Source organism: Chiloscyllium plagiosum, chromosome 28, assembly GCF_004010195.1.
Source record: "Chiloscyllium plagiosum isolate BGI_BamShark_2017 chromosome 28, ASM401019v2, whole genome shotgun sequence".
Taxonomy (NCBI): domain Eukaryota; kingdom Metazoa; phylum Chordata; class Chondrichthyes; order Orectolobiformes; family Hemiscylliidae; genus Chiloscyllium; species Chiloscyllium plagiosum.
Window position 1 is genome coordinate 13675184 of NC_057737.1, and position 26114 is coordinate 13701297.

The 26114-nt window shown below is 39.6% G+C and overlaps 1 protein-coding gene across 1 annotated transcript in view; it reads right to left on the reverse strand.

The window, feature by feature from the left end:
- Positions 1-26114, reverse strand: part of vps53 (VPS53 subunit of GARP complex) — a 231859-nt gene that overhangs the window by 107410 nt on the left and 98335 nt on the right. The window contains exon 12 of the mRNA XM_043718341.1: positions 23751-23846. Coding sequence (XP_043574276.1) covers positions 23751-23846 — 96 coding nt within the window. The remainder of the gene's footprint in view (positions 1-23750; positions 23847-26114) is intronic.

Below are 26114 nucleotides of genomic sequence, written 5' to 3' on the forward strand. Positions count from 1 at the left end.
GGATGGGTATATGAATAGGAAGGGTTTGGAGGGATATGGACCAGGTGCTGGCAGGTAGGACTAGGTGGGGTTGGGATATCTGGTCGGCATGGACGGGTTCGACCGAAGGGTCTGTTTCCACGCTGTACATCTCTATGATGGAGATAAATATGAACACTGCAATATTATAAAAAACTTAAAACTACATAGAGTTTATAATTTAAAATAAACTAGCGCTTCTGAACACAACTACAGGCTAATTAAAACTGGACTAAGTTTAGTAATAATACAAACATTTCCCATGTTTCAACCAGCAGAGATTTTTGGTAGCCGATTGATACAGATCAGAAGATTTTAAGCATAATTTCATGTCCTTAACTGGAGTAGTGTGACATAATTAGTGGCTTCACTGCCAATGGAGTCAGGAGGGGGAGAAAAGATGTCAGGATTCCTTCTTACTATTGTCATTTATTGATCCCTCTTAGAAGGTTCACATATGGGAAACAAGAACTAGAAATCTTCATGCCCTTTCAGGATTAGGCTCAACTGCCAGGCTTTTATAGTGACTAAATGGTGATGGAGATATCTGGAGATGTCCACTTGTTCAAATTTGCATATGCTGGCTCTTTGAAGAGGCTATCTCATTCGCCACACTCCCTTGCTCTTTCACCAAAGTCCCATAAATTGTTCACCTTCAAATATTTATTCAAATTCCTTTTGAAAGTTACTAAAAATCTGCTTTCATCATTCTTTCGGATCATAATAAACCACTGTGCAGAAAAGTTCCCATCACTTCTGTTTCTTTTGCCAGTCATCTAAAATGTCACCCTCTGGCTTTGTTCATTAGAGGATTCTAAATTATTGGGAGATGCAATAGAAAGTTTTTAAAACTGCCACATGAAACAACAAAGGATGATAAGTAAAAGGAGAATGGGTCAAAATGTAAAATTAAATGCAGAGACTTGAGTCGAAGGGAGAGAAACCTATTTTACTCTGAGTTAGTGTTCTTTCATTGGATAAGTATCACTATCAAGCCAGTGATTGTTATTCATCTCCAATTGCCCTGGTAACTTAGCAGGCCATTTCAGAGGGCAGATAAGAGTCAATCACATTGCTGTTGGTCTAGAGTCACACAGAAACCAGGCCGGGTAAGGGACTGCAGACCTCCTTCCCTATAGGATATTAGTGAACTAGATGGATTTTTACAACAATTAATGGTAGTTTCAACATTACAGAGCCCAGTTTCAACTTAAATTCCAACAGTTGTCATGGTGCAATTTGAACTCTGGTCCCAGAGCATTAACCTGGGCCTCTAGATTACTTGCCCAGTGACAGTGTCACTGATACGCCCTTTAATGCTTTTCAGTGTGCAGACCTCCACATTCTGCACGTGGTATCAATTTCCAAAAGCAGGAGTCAATGCATCTGCAGGTTAATCGAAGATAGAATGTTAATTCTCACCACACCACGCAAAACTCAATTAGGCTGGACAAGTCGATTAAATAAAAAAAGGAATGAAATGCCTGGAGGGGTCTCATTCCTGTTTGTGGCAGAGAAGCTGAGCTTCCACATTGAACTTACACTGCTTTTTGAGGCTGAGTGTTTTTTTTTAATTGACAGTCAACCAATGATAAGAGTGTGTAATTAACCTTTACTGTTCAATATCAGCAACACTTATGCAATAAGGACCAAGAACCATTTTTCCAGGTAATAAGCATTTCTTGCCTAAAGCAAAGCAACAAGTTGATGATGGGAAAACCTGACAGGCTTAAGTCACAATTTATATTCAAAACAAAATCAATTTTTACTGCTACTCCAGCACTCGAGATCTCTACTTTTACAGTATTGTACCTTGTATGGCATGAGGCAGCCACACAGAAACAGAACATGATCCTATTTTGATAATGAGTAAAGAACCCATTGAATAATTCTATTTGAAAGCTTGGCAACAGAATTATTTTCAGGCCGTTTGAAAGAGATCTTATAATGTTGCAAGTTTCCAACAAGCAGATAGGGAATACGATGGTATCCAAGAGACACTTTAATGAGTACTATTTTGGATGCAATTTCCAGTGGCAGAATTGAATAAAAATATATTCAGCTTGCTGTTTTCTTTCCTGGCATTTACTGAATACAGTAGCTCAAGGGTAAGCAGTACAGTTATAGAATTCCAACTAAATACTTGCTAAATTTTCATTTTCAATTTCAGGCTGTGCCTTTGAAGCTCTATAGATCTCCAACTCAAAGTAAATCCTTGGTGATTTCAGCTGGAAGGATGGTCTTCAGGGAAGACTCAGTGAAAAGAAACTGACTGTTGTGCTCAAGAGGCTGATAAGCAGGGGTGGAGAGAAATAAAGGGAATTAAACGAATATGCACTTTATAAGAGGAAAAAAACCTGGCAAAGACATGCTTGATTCATTTCCATACATTTACAAAAAAAAATTTTATTTTGTCACAAGAGCAGAAAAATAACCCCTTTTCCTGCAGCTCTGACAAAATCCTATAATTTTCTTTCCTTCCCAGACTCCTTAAATGGAAAAACACTGATTCCCATGAAGCAAAATACTGTACATAAATGTTCTTAAATTACGCAGTGATGTACAGCCACAGGTATTGTCCACTGCAATAACATGCATACACACAAATATTCTTAACATTCTATCAAGCTCACCATATCACACAACGACAAGCATTTATATATAATCAGTTGTGACCCACACACCATAAAATGTTGCACACTATTCTTGCCTTTGAAAATTATGGAGAAAGCGTTATAACCAGAGCCATTATTTGATTACACTCATAGGAACAAAAGCAAAGTTCATGTTCTTTCAGTAAAGCAATTAAAAAAGAAATTGTCTATTCTAAAAATGGAGCTCTGGAGCATTTTGGGTGTAAAATGATTATCAGAAATTCATCAAATGTCCAAGATACTGTCCAATCTCCAATAGCACAGCTCAACTAGAATTGTATGTAGTGGTTCACATATTCATGTTCAAATTGGAGACTGTCGCCATTACAGATTCATTGAAACAGCAACAATGTTCATTTATACTGCACCTTTAGTAAATAAAAATATCCCTCAGAGGTATTATAAAACAGCTGATTGAAAATAGACATTAAATGCTGTGACTAAAAACTTGGTCGAATAGAAGAATGTTAAGAAGGATCGCAAAGGTTAGGGAAGCAGAGAGGTTTCCAAAGAGAATTTCAAACTATAGAGACTGGGCAGCTGAAGGCAAATGCTGATGGTGGTGATAATGCACAAGAGATTGGGACAGGACTCCCTGGTAGTTTAATTATGTGTCTCTTCAGTTATGCTGCAATGATTGAAATTTGATTCCCTCAGTCTGCCATTGAAGTCACTCAGTCAGTTGTAGCTTTTTAGCTTTGACTGATGAGGTAAAAAAGTCAGAGTGACTTCAAAAGAAATAATTTACACTAAATACTACATGCCTTGACACAGCAGTAAAGCTCAGGTTTATGGTAAATGTCCAAAAGTATTTTCAGAGTGGGCTACTCTGAAGAGTTTTTCCGAAGCACTAAGTGCTGGTTTATATGAATGTTACTTTACTGCAAGTGTATTCTTTCCAGTGCATTTGACAATTTTAGAGAGGAAAGGTCTCGTGAGGAGAATTGAGCTGTGCATAAATGTTTCAAATAAGACATTTACTACAACCGCTGCAAGGACAGTCTATGTCTGCCTTAAATACCCTAACTTACCTATAAAAAAAGGAAAAAATATATACTTTGTGATACATTTGAGTTAGGCATCTGCTTTCTAACAAAAGTTGCGTGAATGAATAAAATTCCAAATTGGCATTAAATTTTCTTGTGGATCTTGCGACTCAGTGGTAGTGTCTCTATCTCTGGGTCAGAAGACTTAGGTTCAAGTCCCAACTGCTCCAGAGATGTGTTGTAACACATCTAAAAAGGCAAATTCAAAAATTTCTACAACAATGCCCTGTGGAAGTGAGAACAGGTTAGGTTTTGGTCATGCAGCTAACCAAACCTGAAGAGTCAGATCAAAACATTCATAGGCCAGCATGCTTATATGTGAAAGAGCGATAAGATTCTGGAGCAGAGTGTCTGGAAGTTTACCATGGTATAAGCCAACACCAAAAGGGAAAGGAAGTTATTGGCAGAAGACAAGAAATTGTAGTTATAAAACCCTGAAAATTAGATTGCGCTAGTGTCAATTACCAGGCAATTAAGAATTTAAGTAGGTAACTGCTTGGCTACACTCAAGGCTTACTTTGGTCACTGCCAACGTCAAGTCAATAAAAAAAACTTCCCAAATGTCTCACTTTGAACAGCTGTAACAAAGTTTATTATTATATACTTTAAAACAACAGAAAATAGAAACTGTGTAGAAATAAGGGCATCTGCAAATGCTGAAGCCACCTGTTGCCACATTAGGGAATTGTAGCATGCCCATTTCTGGCCTTGCAGTAGGAGATGGGGTTAATTCAAGAACTAGCATTTCTTTAATAAGGAAAAGCAGGTGTTCTTTTAAAATTGGCAGCAGACAGAAATAATTAAACAGTAAGCATCTGTTTCTAACTAAATAAAAACAACAACAGTCCTGAAGGCATAATAATTGATCCAATAAAAGCTGTAGTCTTGGCCTGCATATGACTACATATGAGAATATGATGGAGGCCTTGGGCAATCTATCCGGTCTTCAATCTAAAAGCAGCTGGGCTAATGCCTGGCAAAAGGCCACAGCCAGAAACTTTGCACTAACTTGCAAAAAGAACAGATGCTGCCATATGTGCAAGAGTTAGAATGCAAAACTTTTGCAAAGAACCTAAAATTAAAAATGCTTTTGATTTAATACAGCGCAATACTGCTGTCATAAATATAACAGTACACTGGAATATCTCTGAAAACATGCTGCATGCTGTTATGATCCCAGCTGATGTTACTATTGAACAAGTCAGATCCCAGAATGAAATGTGGCTTGATAGATCATATTTAGTTTGTTTCCTAAACTTAATTTGGCAGTCTTTCACTAAACACAAACACATAAGGCTGAGAATTTGGTTTGTAAAAATAAAACAGAAGTTTATTCCACAAATGAAATGAAACGCTGAGCTGACTAAATGTAACAGTTTGAAAGGTTTCAAAGCACCATGCACAATAAAATCCCATCTACTCCCCAACATGATCTTTTTATGTGAAATCAAAATTCACAAATTTTTGTCCTCTGTCAAATCTGTAACTTTGACTTGTCTATTTCTTCTCTGCTCCTGTCCGATGGGGTGCAAGGCCTTTTTCCTTGACTACTGTCACAACTGAGATCATAGACTAGCTCAGCTCTGAATAATCCATACTTTTCTGGACTGAAAGTTCCACAAACTACACTCTTTCACCAATATCATTTTTGCCTACCTGCTTTAAACAGGCTCCTTTTACAGGAGAAACTATACTTACATCGGACTTTAGTCACGTCTCCTTTAAACAGAACCCAAAAGATTTTGGACTATTTTTAAAACCTTGCTCATCCTAGATTCTGTTAATTCTAATGACTTGGTGCTTTCTCTCTCCTATCCTATACCCTAACATATAAACAAGTTTCCACTAAACTACAGGTGGTTTTGCCCCTAACTACTCTGACACATGCCGATTTAAAATCAGGTTCCAGAAAGACTTAACTAATTAATTTTGAGGCTCTTCACAAGAATAAGCTACTACCTATGCATCACTTGCTTGAAGTCCAATTGTTAAAAAAGAATTAATACTGTACATAAATCACACCTTATATTTCATCCTTCACCTGTCAGGTTGGGGAGTGGCTGGTTCAGGGGTAGAAATGAATATTCTGCGCTCACTATGAACCAACAGCAATGATGATGATGGAAAATTTCCTCTGCTGTATCTAGAAAAATAGCAAATCCGGACCTTTATGATATTGTACATAGGAAATTTTCCACTTTATTATAATGCCACTGACAAATCCTCCTCCAGGTGACCTGCTTTTGACATGATCTTCAAATATCAGTCAAGTGTACAATTAATGGCATTAAATTGGGCAATTAATACGGTCTGCCTAAAAAACTTTCCATCTGCAGAACTGCTTGCCATGCAAACTCCTTGAACTCTGAAACTTAGTTACACTGAACATTAAAATTGATTGCACAGTTAAAAATTCATTCAACCCACTGTATCAATGTTAACTCAGAAAGAACTGCATTAAATCCAATCCCCTGTCCTCTCTCCATTTTAAAAGTTATCCATTTGTTTTTCAAAAGCTTTAAGCATACTGCTTCCACTACTGTACTAACACAGCATTCCATTCATCTCCATCCTCGGCAGGGGGACATTTTCTTCATCCCTTCCTTTATCTTCTTGGGGATCATTCAACATATGCCCCCACTCCCCTAACTTTACTTAAAAACTTCAAATCAGTTTTTAAATTTGAAATTAAAAAGTTAAAAACTTTAAATGAATGTTTTCTCCCACTTGTAAAGATCTATCTATCTGTCTCTCTAAGACAGAATTTTAAACGTTTTACCACTGAATCTACTTATCTTTTCCATGTTGCAAGTCTCATCTCAAGAGATTTAATCTGACACCTATCTTTCAATCAAAGGTGGTTATGCTCTGCATAGCCCTTTAAGATTTTACAAGAACCACAGCACCAGAATATGGTGATTCACATCTGGATATATGGAACATACCTATAGAGAAATGGAGATTTTGGTTATGAAGGAGGAAGCATAAGTCAGGTACGGACAGCAGAGATCAAGTGAATTCCTAGAAGAGTGTAAAGGTAGTAGGAATATAGTTAAGAGGGAAATTAGGAGGGCAGAAACAGGACATGAGATAGCTTTGGCAAATAAGGTTAAGGAGAATTCAAAGGGATTCTCAAATAAATTAAGGACAAAAGGGTATTTGGGGAGAGAATCGGACCCCTTAAAGATCAGTGCGGTGCTGAAAAAGCACAGGTCAGGCAGCATCCAAGGAGCAGGAAAATCGACATTTCGGGTAAATGTCCTTCATTAGGAAGGAGGCTGGGAGCCTCGGGGGTGGAGAGATAAGTGGATAAGGATGGGGAGGGGAATATCTCTCTGGTGGTGGGGTCTGTTTGTAGGTGGCGGAAATGGTGGGGGATGATGCGACGTACAAACGGATACATCACATCATCATGGGAAATTTGTGTCTTACTAACTTGATTGAGTTTGTTGAAGTAACAAAGAGGATTGATGAGTGGGCAGTGGACATGATCTACATGGACTTCAGTAAGGCATTCAACAAGATTCCGCATGGTAGACTGGTTAGTGAGGTTAGATCACATGGAATACAGGGAGAACTAGCCATATGGATACAGAACCGGCTCAAGTGTAGAAGACAGACGGTGGTGGTGCAGGGTTGCTTTTCAGACTGGAGGCTTGTGACCAGCGATGTGCCACAAGGATCGGTGCTGCGTCCACTGCTTTTTGCCATTTATAGAAATTATTTGGATGTGAACAAAGAAGAAATGGTTAGTAAGTTCAGGTGACACCAAAATTGGCAGTGTAGTGGACCTCAGGGTACAACGGGACCTTAATTAGTTGGGCCAATGGGCTGAGGAGTGGCCGATGGAGTTTAATTTAGATTACTGTGATGAGCTGCATTTTAGAAAGGCAAATCTGGGTAGAACTTATAAACCTAATGTTAAGGTCCTGGGGAGTGTTGCTGAACAAAGAGACTTTGGATTGCAGGTTCATAGTTCCTTGAAAGTGGAGTCGTAGGCAGACAGAAGGTGTTTTGTATGCTTGCCTTTATTGATCAGAGCATTGACTAAAGGAGTTGGGAGGTCACAATGTGGCTGTACGGGACATTAGTTAGGCCACTTTTGGAATACAGTGTGCAGTTCTGGTCTCCCTGCTATTAGGATGTTGTGAAACTTTAAAGGATTCAGAAAAGATTTACAAGGATGTTGCCAGGGTTGGAGGGATTGAGCTGTAGAGAGAAGCTGAATAGGCTGGGGCTGTTTTCCCTGGAGCAGAGGCTAAGCAGTGACCTTACAGAGGTTTATAAAATCATGAGGGGCATAGGGTAAATACACAAGGTTCCCCTTGTCTAAAATTAGATGGTATAGATTTAAGGTGAGTGGGGAGGGGAATTTAAAAGGCATCCCAGAGGCAACTTTTTCATACAGAGGGTAGTGCATGCACGCAATAAGCTGCCAAAGAAAGTGGAGGCTGGTACAATTGCAAGATTTAAAAAGCATCTAGAGGGGTATATGAATAGGACGAGTTGAGGGGGATATGGGCCAAATGCTGGCAAATGACACTAGATTTATTTAGGATATCTGGTAAGCATGGACGAGTTGGACCAAACGTCTGTTTCCGTGCTGTACAACTCCAAGATTCTATAAGATCATCCACCTGAAGTGCACCGATTAATACCATTTGTCAAACACATATGGAAATGGAAAAATCAAAACTGTATGACTTAGTGAAGGTATGCTGCTGACTTCAAATGCTCATAATGCAATACTTAGTGAACAAAACACAAACTTACTCATAAAACATTTAATTCCACCTTTGACTTTCTGTTTGACAATTAATAAGGAAGGTAAAGCATACACCAATGTACAAGTTACAGCTTGTATACTTGAAAACCAGCATCAGGACAATACAGAAAACTTGTGCAAAAACAACATGGCTGAAAATCTAGCTTTTGAGGAAGGTTTAGATGTGGAGAAGGTAAGTAATGGGGTCCAAACGCTTAAGAAGCACATTGCAGAGAGACAGACAAGGTGATCGAAGATTTCAAGAGAAATAGTGAAAGAGGGAAAATAGGGTTCTATGCTCTGCAATCGGCGTAGGTACGCTGAAAGCTGCTGCCAGGCACAGACCTCAAAGGCCCACACAGCCGGGAAGAAATTTAGAGGGAGCGCTGGCTACTGGTTCACTTGGCATGTGCTAGGACCACAGGTTGGAGCACAGCCACTGTAAAGGAATCCTTGAAATGATTTGTAGAACAGGATAGGGATTTTGAATTCTGCGTGTTGGAGAACATGACAGTGTCTCAGGTTAATGAGTGGATGTTGAACTATGACAGCAGAGTTTTGGTTTGGTCAGAGTTTGACTACAATGGGCTAAGGAAAATAGTGCAAAAGATGTTGCAGAACTTACATCTTAATGTAATAAAATTATGGAAGCATTTCAGCAGGAGTGGATGCCATCTTAGTCTTCACTGAATCAACTTATTTTAATATTAAATGCTTTATGTACAAGTCAAAGAATCACACTAACTGTTGAAAGCCTCAGAAAATCACTTACCCATCTAACACAAAGCTTCACTCATCTATGTACAAGAGCATCTGGACTGCACAGTTATTGATGGTCTGCCATCCACTAATGCACATTAAGATTAAATGTAAAGCATAGATCCACATGTTAAAGTTAAATTTAGTTTTCCAAACACAACTCTGGGTGCTTCTCTGATTTCTACTGTAAATACTTTACAAAGTAAGCACTTTTGAATTGACAAAGCAGGAAACATTGGCATGCTTGTAAATATTCATCCATATTTTGTTAATATACATCATCCCAAACAAAATAAACAGAATTATTTTCCGGCAAACCAAACCTGGAGCACTGGCTCCACTATAATGGAAGGGACAATGTGACACAATAGATTCATCTGTCTCCATACTCAAAACAGACAGGCCATGCCACTGGCACACAAAGAAACTAGTGAAAGAAAAATCTGGCAACAATTACAACAGTTAATCTGGAAAAGCAACATAACGTTTGCCTCTAAAATACTGCAAGTATTCAGGCAGCAACTGCCACAACTGAGTAAACATTTTGTTTTAATAACCCATTTCATCAATTTGTTTTTATTCTAGTTAAGGACCCAAAATCTACGAGTTCCAACATTACCACCTGTGACTTATTATTTCTTCGTTGTGAATATAATTTTTTTTAGATTAGATTACTTGCAGTGTGAAAACAGGCCCTTCGGCCCAACAAGTCCACACCGACCCGCCGAAGCGCAACCCACTCAGACCCATTCCCCTACATTTACCCCTGCACCTAACACTACGGGCAACTTAGCATGGCCAACTCACCTAACCTGCACATTTTTGGACTGTGGGAGGAAGCCGGAGGAAACCCACGCAGACACGGGGAGAATGTGCAAACTCCACACAGTCAGTCGCCGTTTCGCAAGTTGCTGAGATGCCTCTCTTTGACGGCATGTGCTGCTGCTACTACGTGCTTTTAGTGGATTGAGTGAATGTTTAAGCTGGTGAATGGGGGAATGATTAAGTGAGCTGCTTTGAATGGTGTCAAGCTCATGTATTTTGGAGGTGCATTCATGCAAGCACGTGGCAAGATCGAAATCCTCGGACACCCTTCCTGTTAGCATTGTTGGTCTAGCTACAGAAAATGGACTGAAGTGATTTGAGACAGCAGTTCACCACCTACACCTTCTCAAGGCCAACTAGGGATGACCAGCCAGCAACCTCTACAACCCATGAAGGAACCCTCAAGATCCCAAAAAGTGTGGGGAACCCTGGTGAAAATAAAATAGAACAATGAGCATGCTGTTGAGATTTAATCCTACCACCATATTTTGTGAGCACCTTATTCTTTAAGTTAATACTACATGCTTATTTAATTCTTGCGCAATAAAAGTTGCTTAAAATATGAAACATTGTAGCATAATTCTACAGTTAATAACTGGACTTGAATTTCTTTTGAAAAGTTAATGGACTTCCATGAGATCCTAATAATTATTATACCGGTTTATCAGCTGACTTCTCAAAAAACAGACCTTATTGCTCTTACATTGGAATGCTAATGATTATAAAAGGAATGAGAAGTTACACGATGATGCAGTTTGCGTATTGTAGCTCAGAAGGAAAGAAAGTGAGGAGACAAAAAGAATGGTAAAGTGAGATACCATTAACTTTTAAACCATCTCACCAAAAGCAGCGATAAACTTCATGCACAAAACTTCCTTTGCCAGTAGATTACGTGCTCTGTAGCAACATAGAAAATAGTTGTTCTTTGTACTCAAGACATCATGAGCATAAGGTACACTGTATGAACCAATCATCTTGTCCATAGATCATTTTCTTACGTTAATGTAACTGCAGCCTCTCACAGACTGCTTTGAAATCACATGTTTAATACAAGAGGGTACGGTAGCACGGGGACTCTTCAAGTGACATTTTTGTGAAGAGTCACCATTACCATGACCAATGGTGTGTGACCCAGCAGTGGTGGTGCAGTTTCTAGGACCCTGCTGCTCAGGTTCTTCTCAGTAATGAAGTTTGCAAACTTGCAGCAAACCAGTTTTGGCAAGTGGCTGAGGTGCCTCTCATTGACTGCAGGTGCTACTTCCACTGTGTGCTTGTAGTGGATTGAGTGAATGTTTAAGGTGGTAAATGGGGGGGGGGGGGGGGGGAAAGAGAGACTGATTAAGTGAGCTGCATCGAATACTGTCAAGCTCATGTACTGTTAGAGCTGAACTCATGCAGGCACGTGGCAACTTTACTCATGGCGACAAACAATTCCCAAGCAAAGTTTATCTCAAAGTCTGTTTTTTTTTTAAAAACTACTTGCTAAGCATCATAATTTAAAAATATAATTTCTCTCTCCCCTTCTGGGTATCCTTCACACTAATGGCCTTGGAATAGCCACTCTGAGATCCTCAAAAGTTTTAAGGGTAAACTATTTTTGACTGCCTTAAAAGACATTCAACTCCATCATTAAACTCCTTTTCACAACCAGAACCTGACATGTTCATGATAGCAATTTACAAGAACAGCTGATAAAGACATATACACTATACTGTGGTGTTTTGATGCAGTAGGAGGGGCATGTTGGAGTAGGCATTAAGGGAACATTTTGCCAAGTACATGCTGCTGGCAGGGGAGATAAGAGAGGGGAAAAAAAAACAAGCAATGCCTTGTTACGCTGGTTTCCATGAGAGAAACCCCAGTTCAACATAGCCAGACAACTAAGATTATTCTTCTTACAAATTTCAGAGTGGAACAGAGATCCGAGAGTACATACAAGTTAGCAAATTTTACATAGATAAAGGTCAGAAGATCATGAATAGCTAAGGGAATGAAATATGATAACTATTTGCCTAATCAAGCTAAACATAAAAGATAATTCAAACATCTTGGAGGCCATTTAGTTCATCACATTCATTCCATCATTGAAACCTCTGGTTTCTCCCATCCGCAAAACTGGTGCTGAATAAGGGAACAATTCAATCACTGCTTAGCCCAACAAGAGGTAAAAAGCAGAAGCTGCTGCCATTTATTTTGGCAACAGAACAAGGCTGTCCAAAAAAATTGCATTTTTCTCGCAACTTATTGCACTGTCATATTGTTTGTACACTGAATGACTGAATGCTGTTATATACTTGAATCAGAAAAATGATCGATTTAAGTGTTAGCTAATATCATTGGCTGATCGAACCTGACCATGCTTTACTCCAAGTGGTACCATGAAATTTTTCATGCCTATTTCAGTAGGTTTACAGGGTTTCAATTTCATATCACATCTGAAGAATGGTGCCTCTGACAATGAAGCATATACCTCGAACTTACCTGTGCGCCTAGATCTTGTATGGTAACTTGAACACAACCATTGTATCCAGAAGCACAAACACCAAACTATCAACAACTTTGCAGCAAGGTAAAGTCCAGAAGTACAGTACCCCCCACTGTTCCATAACCTAGGCTGATTTCAGAGTTACATTAGATGTGCAAACTCATTGCTGAAAAGCTACTCATTCACCTTCAAAATGTCACCTTCAAAATTAAAATAAATGCGATAAGGAAAGGTACCAATAACTTGAAAGAGAAGTCACTGTGCTCACTATGCTTGTTGAGTAATGATATTTGTACCAAATAAAGCTGAAGTGGAACCTTGATCAATTTTACTTCATATTTTGAAAACTGAGAAATCTCAAAGAGATGGCTATCCATTCTCTTCTGATACCCCCAAGCTTATGATCTGAAACAAGTGCAGCTAACAAGAAAACCTAGACTATAAATAAACAGCAGGTGGCTTTGAAGTTGTTCCTATGTTGAAATTCAGACAGAAGAGGAAAGTGATCAGTTGAGTGTGAAATACAGACTGCAGTTTCCTTCAAAGTATGAAGGGCAATTAAGGTCACAAGAAAGGTATGTTAGGCCCCTTCACTTGAGAAGCTACATGGAGATATTGTATTCTTGGCATCTTGCACCCAATCAACTAAACTCAGAGCGATCTTTGGAATTTCATTAAGAGAAAGCAAAACTAATGCAAAACACCTAGCTGATTCTCAGTGTTATCATACAGGTTACACAGGCACTACACTTAGAAATCAGTAAACCTTTCCCTTGCGTGGAATACATTGGATAATGTAGAGCAATCTTGTGGCATGGTGCCAAACAGCAGGAGAACAGAGGTTCTTCCCTACTGTTCACTGCATGGGAAGTTCCGATGTTAGTTATGTCAACTAGGGAAGCCCCTGAGCAGATGTGAAGTGCCTGCTTCCTCAGCAAGGACAAGACATATATTGCAAGCAGCCAATTCTGGTGGAATATCTGGAGGTTGGAAATGAGCTGACAGGTCATTCAGAAAGTTGGAGCTGCTGAAAATTCTTGGGTAAAGAACTATAGGCACTTTATTCACTGCTATCTAGTTATGCAAGAACTTAATTATTTACTTACACTAAATACTTATGACATTTAAATATATTTGGGAACATATTTAAAGCTCCCAAAAAAAAACTGATGTCAATATCATCAATACCTAATGCTGCTGTTAAAACAATTACCATTCCCCAGTCCAAACCAGGCCTCTTTATGCCAAATTTGCACTGGTTGAAGAAACCCACTCTAAACAGATTTCATAAATGATCATTTTTTATATGCAGCTTTTGGATGGATACTTAAACCAAGTACAGACACAGACTGTACCCTTCACTAAATGTTCCTGACTCAAGTTCAAAGCTGAACAACATCTGACACTCACTTTTGGCATCCAATTACAACAACCCTCGGTACACCATTTTCTCACAAATCTAGCTTTAGTCCTGATTGAAAGGAACAGATTTTACAAACGTACACCTATTATGGCTAGTAAGAACTGGCCTCCTCTCAAATCTGTATTGAGAATAGCAACAAATCAAAAAAGAATGTAAATGTTATTTAATTAGACAAGAAACAGCACCAGAAATAAGACGACAGACTATAATGCACCGTGGCTCAGTGGTTAGCACGGCTGCCTCTGCATGGGTTTCCTCCAGGTGCTCCAGTTTCCTCCCACACTCCAAAGATGTGCAGGTTAGGTGGACTGGCCATGTTAAATTGCCCATAGCGTTAGGTGCATTAGTCAGGGGTAAACGTAGGGGCATGGGTCCAAGTGGGTTACTCTTTGGAAGATCGCTGTGGACTTGTTGGGCCAAAAGGCCTGTTTCCACACTGTAGGGAATCTAATCTAATCTAATAACTTCTTATGACATTTCAGACAAAAGACTGCCAAAGTTGCTGGAATTGAGAGGTGTGAAAGGTGCATTAGTGAGACCAGCAACAGGTATCTCCTTAACCTATCAGATTTAAGGCCTGGGAAATACACAGAATGGGAAGTAGAATACATTAGAGGAGGAAAATTCAATCAGCTACAGAAAGACAAATAGAGGGACAACAGGCATCGTGGTAAAATAACAGAATCCCTTGCCTTGACTGAGTAAACTAGATTCAAAACCACCAAAAATGCTGTAAAGAATTAGGACTTGCATTTTTGTTTTCCTGCTTCAGTGGCAAAAAAAGAAGGACTTCTCTTGAATTTGAGAAGTTATTTGGGTGGAACTGAGAAACAAGAAAGGAATGATCACCTTATTGGGATTGTATTATAGACCCCTTAAGTCAGCGGGAAATTGAGAAACAAATTTGTAAGTAGATTTCAGTTATCTGTACAAATACTAGGGTGGTTATGGTAAGAGATTGTAACTTTCCAAACATGGACTGGGACTGCCATAGTGTTAAGGGTTTAGATGGAGATGAATTTGCGAAGTGTGTACAAGAAAATTTTCTGATTCAGTATGTGGGTGTACCTACTAGAGAAGGTGAAAAGATTGACCTACGCTTCGGAAATAAGGCAGGGCAGGTGACTGAGATGTCAGTGGGGGAGCACTTTGGGGTCAGCGACCATAACTTTATGAGACTGCCAAAGTAGTGATGGAAAAGGATAGACTAGATCTAAAAGTTGAAGTTTTAAATTGGAGAAAGGCCAATTTTGACGGTATTAGGCACGAACTTTCAAAAGCTGATTGGGGGCAGATGTTCGCAGGTAAAGGGACGGCTAGAAAATGGGAAGCCTTCAGAAATAATATAATGAGAGTCTAGAGAAAGTACATTCCTGTTAGGGTGAAATGAAATGCTGGTAGGTATACGGAATGCTGGATGACTAAAGAAATTGTGGGCTTGGTTAAGAAAAAGAAGGAAGCATATGTCAGGTATAGACGAAATAGATCAAATGAATCCTTAGAAGAATATAAAGGCAGTAGGAGTATACTTGAGAGAAATCAGACAAAAAGGGGACGAGATGGCTTTAGCAAATAGAGTTAAGGAGAATCCAAAGGGTTTTTACAAATACATTAAGGACGAAAGGGTAACCATGGAGAGTATAGGGCCCCTCAAAGATCAGCAAGGCGGCCTTTGTGTGGAGCCGCAGGAGATACTAAACGAGTATTTTGCATCAGTGTTTACTGTGGAAAAGGACATGGAAGATATAGAATGTAGGGAAATAGATACTGACATCTTGAAAAATGTCCATATTACAAAGGAGGAAGTGCTGGATGTCGAGAAACACATAAAAGTGGATAAATCCCCAAGACCTGATCAGGTGTACCTTAGAATTCTTTGGGATGCTAGGGAAGTGATTGCTGGGCCTCTTGCTGAGATATTTGTATCATCGATAGTCACAGGTGAGGTGCCGGAAGATTGGAAGTTGGCTAACGTGGTGCCACTATTTAAGAAAGTTGATAAGGACAAGCCAGGGAACTATAGACTGGTGAACCTGATGTCAGTGGCAGGCAAGCTGTTGAAGGGAATCCTGAGGGACAGGACGTACATGTATTTGGAAAGGCAAGGACTGATTAGGGATAGTCAACATGGCTTTGTGCGTGGGAAATCATGCCTCACAATGCAGTCCTCACTTTCTCCCAGGGAGAACTAGCCATTTGGATAAAGAACTGGCTCAAAGGTAGAAGACAAAGGGTGGTGGTGGAGAATTGTTTTTCAGACTGGAGGCCTGTGACCAGTGGAGTGCCACAAGGATCGGTGCTGGGTCCACTACTTTTTATCATTTATATAAATGATTTGGATGTGAGAATAAGAGGCATAGTTAGTAAGTTTGCAGACGACACCAAAATTGGAGGTGTAGTGGACAGCGAAGATGGTTACCTCTGATTACAATGGGATCTTGATCAGATGGGCCAATGGACTGAGGAGTGGCAGATGGAGTTTAATTTAGATAAATGCAAGGTGCAGCATTTTGGGAAAGCAAATCTTAGCAGGACTTGTACACTTAATGTAAGGTCCCAGGGAATGTTGCCGAACAAAGAGACCTTGGAGTGCAGGTCCACAGCTCCTTGAAAGTGGAGTCGCAGGGAGATAGGATAGTGAAGGCGGCATTTGGTATGCTTTCCTCTATTGGTCAGAGCATTGAGTTGGGAGGTAACGTTGTAGCAGTACAGGACATTGGTTAGACCATTGTTGGAATATTGCATGCAACTTTGGTCTCCTGCCTATCAGAAGGATGTTGTGAAACTTGAAAGGGTTCAGAAAAGATTTACAAGGACGTTGCCAGGGTTGGAGGATTTGAGCTATAGGGAAAGGTTGAACAGACTGGGACTGTGTTCCCTGGAGCATCAGAGGCTGAGGGGTGACCTTATAGAAGTTTATAAAATCATGAAGGGCATGGATAGGTTAAATAGACAAGGTATTTTCCCTGGGGTGAGGAAGTCCAGAACTAGAGGGCATAGGTTTAGGGTGAGAGGGGAAAGATATAAAAGAGACCCAAGGGGCATAACTTTCACAGAGGGTGGTGCATGTATAGAATGGGCTGCCAGAGGAAGTGGTGGAGGCTGGTACAATTGCAACATTTAAAAGGCATCTGGATGGGTATATGAATAGGAAGGGCTTGGAGGGAAATGGGCCGGGTGTGGCAGGTGGGACTAGATTGGGTGAGGATATCTGGTCGGCATGGTCGAGTTGGACCGAAGGGCCTGTACCTGTGCTGTATACCTCTATGATTCTAAATGAGACTCTATACTTGTAAAAGATAATTCTGTCCAGCAGAACAATTATTTGGCAGTCATCAACACTTGTTACATTATTGAAAGGGTATTCTACATTTGCAATTTCTGGATTTGACTTATTTTCACAATTTTAATGGTCAAGTAAAATATGGGGCTAAGGGCACATGCTATTTTTGCAAACAGATTGAGGAAATGATAACTCAGACAGCAAAAGGTAGACAAGGTCGCAAAGGTGACATTTGGTATGCTTCCCTTTATAGGTCATTGAGTAAAGGATTTGGTAGGTCAGGCTGCCATTGTACAGGGCATTAGTTAGGCCACTATTGGAATACTGCATTGAATTCAGGTCTCCCTGCTCTAGGAAGGATGTTGTGAAACTTGAAAGGGTTCAGAAAAGATTTATAAGGAGGTTGCCAGGGTTGGAGGGTTTGAGCTACAGGGAGAGGCTGAAAAGACTGGGGCTATATTTCCTGGAGCATCACAAGCTGAGGGGTGACCTTAAAGAAGTTTATATAATCACGAGAGTCATGGACAGAGCGAATAGTCAAGGTCTTTTCGTCAGGTTAGGGGAGTCCAAAACTAGAGAACATAGGCTTAAGGTGAGAGTGAAAGGTTTTCACACAGAGGGTGGTGCATAAATGGAATGAGTTGCTAGAGGAAGTGATTGAGGCAGGTACAATTACCACATTTAAAAGACATCTGGATAGGTATATGAATAAAGAAGGGTTTAGAGGGATATCGGCCAAATGCGACTAGACTTATTTGGGATATCTGGTCAGCATGGACTGAATAGTCAGTTTCCATGCTGTACATCTCTGTAACTCAAACTGAATATTCTCATTACCCGTTTCCTCCCTTCAAAGGTACTATCCCCTTTATCTGTATAATAGAAAGCACCATTAGCATTACATTTATTTCAGTTACAAATTCTGGTCCATCTGCATCGATTTTGTTTTTTCTCCCGCTCGCCCCCCATTTTACGTTAGCGGTTCATCAGATTTTTTAAAAATGCATCTCCACACTATCAGCTTAGTTGGTAAATACACCACATGGATACATGTAAAATAGCAGAGTGGGAAAGTTTAAAGTTCAATCTTTGATTAACACAGAATTGAAAAATCTCAGTTGGCCACAGCAACCTGGGCAATAAACAGGAAAACTAGTTGATCTCACAGAAGTAATCTCCGCTGAAAGGTATATTTGTAAGGATAGTATGAACTTGATATAGTATTTCTAAATGGAGAATAACACAGTTAACTGAGAATTTGTTATTTGGGCATTAGATTGACATAGTTCATGCCCAGCATCTTCAGGAGGGTATACTTTATTTTTGTAGAACGTGAACATGAGGATTTTGAACTGAAGCTCAACATTAATTCAAGTTGGCTCAAAATATTACTTCTATAGCTAAATTTTGACAAAATTATTTTTATACAGTGCAACTTTGTTAAATTAACATTAAGTGGAAACCAATCTGGCTTTAGTTAAGAGGTTAAAAGAAGTGCTAATTCCACCCAGCATTTTTAGTGGCTTTTGAATCCTCTTTATTCAGCCTGGGGAATGATCCTGCTGTTTCAATTTAATTAACTGAGCAAAGTCAGCAGATAAATCAAAGTTTCAAATTCCAGCACCTTCCTTTAGTTAGGTTTTATTTATCCAGAGGACTTTAAGAAAATGATCAATTTTCAAATTCTGCAAAGGCAGCCAAATCACTTTAAACTTTTATTCTTTAAATCACAGAATTTTCCCAACTTTATAAAGCAGTTGATAAGTGTCACTAGCAGAATTTCTGCACTGTTTCTGCAGCTTCAAAATGGAGCTGACCTCTTTGCCTTTGATGGTGCTCAGAACTTAACTCATTGCAAATCCCTTATGCACAAATTGAAAGAGTGGAAAATATGAACCCTTTCCAATTATCTTTTCAGCCAACACAGTAAAACACATTACTCTCTCACCTACAGTTTTGTTTTGTAGAATCATTGTATCAAAATAGGCTATTAAATCCCTCAAAAAAGTTAAGGATTTTTTTCCAGTTTACATGTGGTTGCAGTATCTTCAATATCTGTAAATACTACAGTACAACTCACAATCAGAATCCAAATAAAACTGCCAAATTAAAAATCAGTAATCCCCATGAACTTACAAAAAAAGCAGATAATTTTATTTTCAATTATGAAGCTCAATGCAAAATGTACAATCATCCATTTGCTTGCAGAATTCAGTAAAATGACAAATAATTTAAGAGCAGATTGTGACAAAATGCAATGTTGATAATGCAATGTTCGTTGGATTCTCTCATTTTTATGTGATTGTTTGGAGGGCTTCAACACCCCAATGCTTCTCAGTTTTAAACTGTGACTTTATAATTATGGCTTTCAACCTACAGCAATTTAAAATTCCCCCCTTCAACAAAGGTCATATTGGAAACATAACCTGCCTTTTAAAAAAAAAGTTGAATTCTATTAAACCAATAAAACTTAACATTAAAATATATAAACATTGAATTACGAAGCTTCTCCAAAGTATCATTAGCAGAACGATGGATCTGCAAGTCAAATAGATGGGGTAAATGAAGCTGGCATTAAATCAGTGCTCCCTCCACGATCTCTTGCTAACTTGATCATAAAATTCCCATTATGGATAAGCCAACATTAATGAGCTAAACTAGTTAGTCAATCTTTTGCTGTGGACCAGGTAGACACTCAAATCAAATTAACAAGTCTGCCTCAAAAGATCCAAAGTCAGTTCATATTTACCATTACCAAGCACATCAACTTAGAATGACAGAATCAGAGAAACCCTTGTGCAAAAAAAGGCCATTCAGCCCATCAGGTCTGCACTGACCCTCCAAAGAACATCCCACCTAGGCCCAGCTCCTTGTGCCATAATCCTACACTTCCCATGGCTAACCCACTTTGCCTGGACATCTTTGGACTGATTTTTTTTTGAGGGGGTGGAGAAAGAGAGAAAGAGAAGAGAGAGAGATAAAAGAGTTGGAGCACTGGCAGAAACCCACGCAGACGCAGGGAGAGCATGCAAACTTCACACAATCATGTCAGGCTGGATTTGAATCTCATTCCTGGTGCTGTCAGGTAGCTGTGCTAACCAATGAGCCACTGTACCACCCTCTAGGAGAGAATGAGATGGGGAGACCACATCCTTAAACCTTCATTCCATCATAGACAAGATAGTCACTAATTGATCAGTAGAAGACTCAAATAAGGTTTGTGCCTTCTATCCTGGCTATCTCTCATCAGATAATTCTGTTTGCTTTTACTTAAATAGTTACATCCGTTCTTTTGATGGCTTTGCGTCTAAACATAACAGTCCTCTTCTTTACCACATCATCTGGCTATCCCCATTAAAAAGAGCTAAACGTGACCATTATACTGTCTTTCTTGAGCTTAATTTGCAGCTTTTTTCTATTCCATCTTAACAATGTTCACTTATTGCATTTGGTCCTCAAGATTATTTGCAAATGTTAAGTAGTCTAAAAGTTTGATCATGACTCCCTGCCCATAGCTTGACATCCAAATCACTGTGTACAAGGTGAACAGTTGCAGTACAAGAACAGGCCCAGTCATACCACCTCCCACTTTGAACCACTTTTAGAGGCTGGCCTTAATGTCTCCTTTCTAAAGGGTTTTAAATTCAATTTATCACTTTCCCTTATTCCACAATCTTTAACTTGGTCTTTTTTTCATCTATAATGCATATCATTTTCCTAACATTCACTTAAAAGGCTAACAATATCACTATACCCTCTTCTTCTTCAAAAAAAATCATAAATAGTTCCCAGACAATTATCATGAGTTTTATTTATATAAATTATACTAGGCACAACTATTAAAAATCTTAAGGATCAGAACTTTTTTTGCGGATTCACCACACGTATCATTATGTCAGTTGAATATGTGAAACCTTTTCAATTGCAAGCACAAGAAAGTGACATCAATAATGTGGCTTTCATTTTCCCTTAACTACTGTTCCCTTGCACTTTCTTGAATGTAAAGTCAGGTATAGTGCCACAGAGGACCTCATCAAACGCTATTGTGCATATGAAAGCATAGATGGTGAGTGGTACAGACCATTCAATCACCAGAATTGCTCAGAATGAGTTGGATCCTGTCCCTATCCAACACACACTCAAACACAAAGGTTGCTCAATTCTGAATTTTCCACTCAGGAGCCCATTCCAATTACAACAACTCTACTGTTGTCGCAGCAAATCAGCTCACTCAGCATAAACAGTCCGAGCCAAGATCTCAAAGTCTGCAACTATCAGATACTCACTGAATTAAGGTGCTGGCCAGCAGGGAAGTAAGAGAACCCTTTTCAAAGGCAAAAGAACAAGGAAAGTTCATTCTGAATTATACCAACTTTATCCAGAAAAGAAACTTAGGATCCCTGCCATTTTTGAGAAGTGACTTAAAATTTATAACTGCAATAAATCGAAATGTATTAGACTATACACTATTTATACGCTTCCAGTTGTTCACAAGACACAAACCACACCACAAGATCAAACAGTTTAATTTTATGGAAAAATTAAAGTTAATCTTTTTAATAAGTGTTTAAATAACACCCATGCTTCTGTAACTGCTTTCATCTCAGCGTCAATACATTTTAAATATGACCTTGTATCAATTAAATGTGATTTGATGCAATCAACAACACTGTATTGGTTTACAGAGGAGGAACTGCTACATATATCAACCTGAGCTTTGGGGACCAGCCACCCCTTCAATCAAAAACAAATCAGAAAGCAGAAACTTTAAACCAAAAAGTGAGCAATTTCCTTCTGAGACTCTACGGAACACGTTTCTTGGAGAGAATTTTGCACGTTATTGATCTATCTGTAGTAAGAACATAAGAACTCTGAGCAGGAGTAGGCCATCCGGCCCTTCAAGCCTGCTCCACCATCCAATCAGACCATGGCTAATCTTTTCGTGGACTCAGCTCCACTTACCCACGTTTTCACCATTTATCTTCCTAATTACTTGTTGTACCTCAAAGTTTGAGAGAAGATTTGTAGCTCGGGTGCTCGTTGTTGTGGCTCGATACGCCGAGCTGGGAATTTGTGTTGCAGACGTTTCGTCCCCTGTCTAGGTGACATCCTCAGTGCTTGGGAGCCTCCTGTGAAGCGCTTCTGTGATCTTTCCTCCACCATTTGTAGTGGTTTGAATCTGCCGCTTCCGGTTGTCAGTTCCAGCTGTCCACTACAGTGGTTGGTATATTGGGTCCAGGTCGATGTGCTTATTGATTGAATCTGTGGATGTGATCCACAGATTCAATCAATAAGCACATCAACTTGGACCCAATATACCGACCACTGCAACGGACAGCTGGAACTGACAACCGGAAGCGGCAGATTCAAACCACTACAAATGCCGGAGGAAAGATCACAGAAGCGCTTCACAGGAGGCTCCCAAGCACTGAGGATGTCACCTAGACAGGTGACGAAACATCTGCAACACAAATTCCCAGCTCGGTGAACAGAACCACAACAACTTGTTGTACCTGCATACCGACCTTCTGCAATTCATGCACAAGGATACCCAGGTCCCTCTGCCAATCAGCATGCTGCAGCTTTTTACCATTCAAGTAATAATCTATTTTGCTGTTATTCCAACCAAAATGTATGACTTCATATTTACTAACACTGTATTCCATCTGCCAGACCTTTGCCCACTCACTCAACGTATCCATGTTCCTCTGCAAGGTTTCACAGTCCTCTGCACACTTTGCTCTGCCGCTCATCTTAGTGTCATCAGCAAATTTCGACACCATACACGTGGTCCCCAACTCCAAATTATCTATATAAATGGTAAATAATTGTGGTCCAACACTGATCCCTGAGGCACATCACTAGTCACTGATTGCCAGCCAGAATAGCACTCATTATCCCCACTCTTTGCTTCCTGTCAGTCAACCAATCTTCTGTCAATGCTAATACTCTACCCCTAACACTGTGCAACCTTATCTAATGCAACAGCCTCATATGCAGCACCTTGTCAAAGGCCTTTTGGAAATCGAGGTACAGCACATCCACTGGGCCCCCATTGTCCACCGTGCTCGTAATGTCCTCAGAATTCCAAAAGATTTGTGAAGCATGACCTGCCCTTCATGATCCCATGCTGGTCTGTATAATGGGACAATTTCTTTCAAGATGCTCTGCTATTTCTTCCTTGATAATGGACTCAAGCATCTTCCCCACTACAGATGCTAAGCTCACTGGTCTATAATTCCCCATATTTTGTCTACTTCCCTTTTTAAACAGTGGCGTTACATTTGCTGTTTTCCCATCTGCTGGGACTACCCCAGAGTCCAGCGAAGTTTGGAAAATAACTGCCAATCCACCTGCTATTTCTCCCGTCATCTCTTTTAGTATCCTGGATACAATCCATCCAATAGATCACAAGTTTGAGCAAAAATCAACAGCAGCAGATAACCCAAATTAAACAATGCAACAAGGTTATTATTCTGCCTCTCTTCTTACCTTCTCCAGGTCTCCTTCTTTCTCAGAGTCACACTCAACTCCAGTTTCATCTTCCAGGAATGGATTTGTAGATGGTGGTGCTGCTTCAGGCTTTTTCTGTCCAAGGGAAAGGAAGCCAGAAAGCTAGTTATTACACAAAATTTTGCCAATGCTTAAAATACTTTGAAAGGTGGGGAGAAAAGTTTTTTTCAACATAGATTATTACTACATACGCGTACATGGCGACTATTAAAAAGTCAAGTTTTACTTACCACTTACAAACATGGTATATAAACTATCACTCTCAAAGTTCAACTTCTGTTGTTCATTTTTTACTGCAAGAGATCTGCACCAACCCTCTGAGATCCCTCCAATCCTTAATTTCCTTTACACATTCAAACATGCTCTGCTGCAGTCCATTGGCTGTAAAGTGCCTTAGAACAATGACAGGCTTTGAAAGGTGCTAAGCAAATACAAATTCTTTCTCCTCACTTGAACTATAGTTCCATTTAATTTTGGACAGTTTGTTGTTCCTCGATAAAACATAACGCTTAATGTCAACATCTGTCCATATGAATGAACAAATGTCCTCTTTGAGAGCAGCAAGAAAAACTCTAGAACACATCTATCTAGAAATTGAGCTGTTCAGAGATGTTGTTACTCTGCAGCAAGTGAGAAACAGGGACACTACTACAGTATCACAAGAACACTATTACTTATGTCTAAAGTAAATTCACAATTATATTTGAACAATGCTGTTCACTTGTAAAGAGCAGGTTGTTAGAACTGAGCTTACTCTCAAGAATTGATTTTGATTTGATTTGTTTTATTATTGTCACATCTATCAAGATCGCAAAAAGTATTGTTTTGCATGCTATCCAGGCAAATCATACCTTACATAAGTACATCAAGGTAACAGATCAAAATGCAGATTGTAATGTTAGTGACAGAGAAGGTGCAAAGAAAGATCAATTTTATGAGAGGTCCTTTCGGAAGTCTGATAACAGAGGAGAAGAAGCTGAAATTTTACCTAAATCCTAAATAGCGCAAAAAATTGCAAATTGATATTATTTGATTAGCAATAACATCCAGATATGGAGAAGAATGCCAGCCTTTACTGCAATGACTAATGACCCTGAGCGATCACTTAAGATTTTTCCAGCTAAGATGATCTTACTGGAAATGTCTGGTGGGGCTGGTTGGAGGAGGTGGGGGGGTAGGAGCTAGGAACGTCCCCCCCCAGAAAGTGATGGTGATAAGTCGGAATGAAGGGTAGAGCAGATAGGTGGGATGGAAGATGGACAGGTACAACAGTTCAAGAGGGTGGTGCCATGTTGGATCTGGGATAAGGTGGGGGAAGGGGAGATGAGGAAACTGGTGAAAGTGACATTGATTCCATGTGGTTGGAGGGTCCCAAGGCAGAAGATGAGGTGCTCTTCCTCCAGTCATCGGCTAGGATTTGGCAGTAGAGGCAGCCCAGGACTTGCATGTCCTTGGTGGGGTGAGAGGGGGAGTTGAAATGTTCGGCCAGAGGACGGTGGGGTTGTTTGATGTGTGTGTGTCCCGGAAATGTTCCAGCCCCACACTGTTTGGCTCTGATCTCCAGCATTTGCAGTCCTCACTTTCTCAAATCACAAAAGGCTACCATACAGATAACAGGAAAGATAAATGGATTTTTTTCATATCAAAGTGAAGAGAGTATAAAAATAGTGAAGTCTTGCTAAAACTGTACTGCATTGCACCTGGAACACTGAACAGTTTTGGTCTCCTTAGTTAAAGGAAAATATACTGGTACTGGATACAATCCAGAAAAGATTCATGAAGTTAATTCCAAGTAGGGAGGGATTTTCATGAGGACAGGTTGAGTTGGTTGGGCCTATACTCCTTGGAATTAGAAAAGGCAATTTTATTGAAACATAAAAGTTCCTTATGGGGCTTGCAAAAATAAATGCTTGTTTTCCCTTGAGGGGAACTCCAGGAGCAGAGGGCATAATCTCAGAGTAAAAGGTCACCTTTCAAAATAGAACAGAGGAGAAATTTCTCTGAGGGTCACAAATCTGTGGAATTCTTCAGCACAGAGTGCTGTAGATCAGCCATGACCTCATTCAATGGCAGAGCAAAATCGATGGGCCAAACGGCTACTTTTGCTCTTACATTTTATGACACTGTTGAAATTGAACATCTTTGAGGAATATATTAAATCTGACATAGCTTCCAAAACCACTCAGCATCGTCAAAATCGGTTTTCCCCTGGTTTTAAAACTGACTTCTATTCTAAAACTCATCATATACCAATGAGGCAGTGGAAAAATAAATATTTCACAGTATTAAGAATTCCAACATGCAAGATGTCTAAACGATTATTGCCCTCATTATTTCTAATTA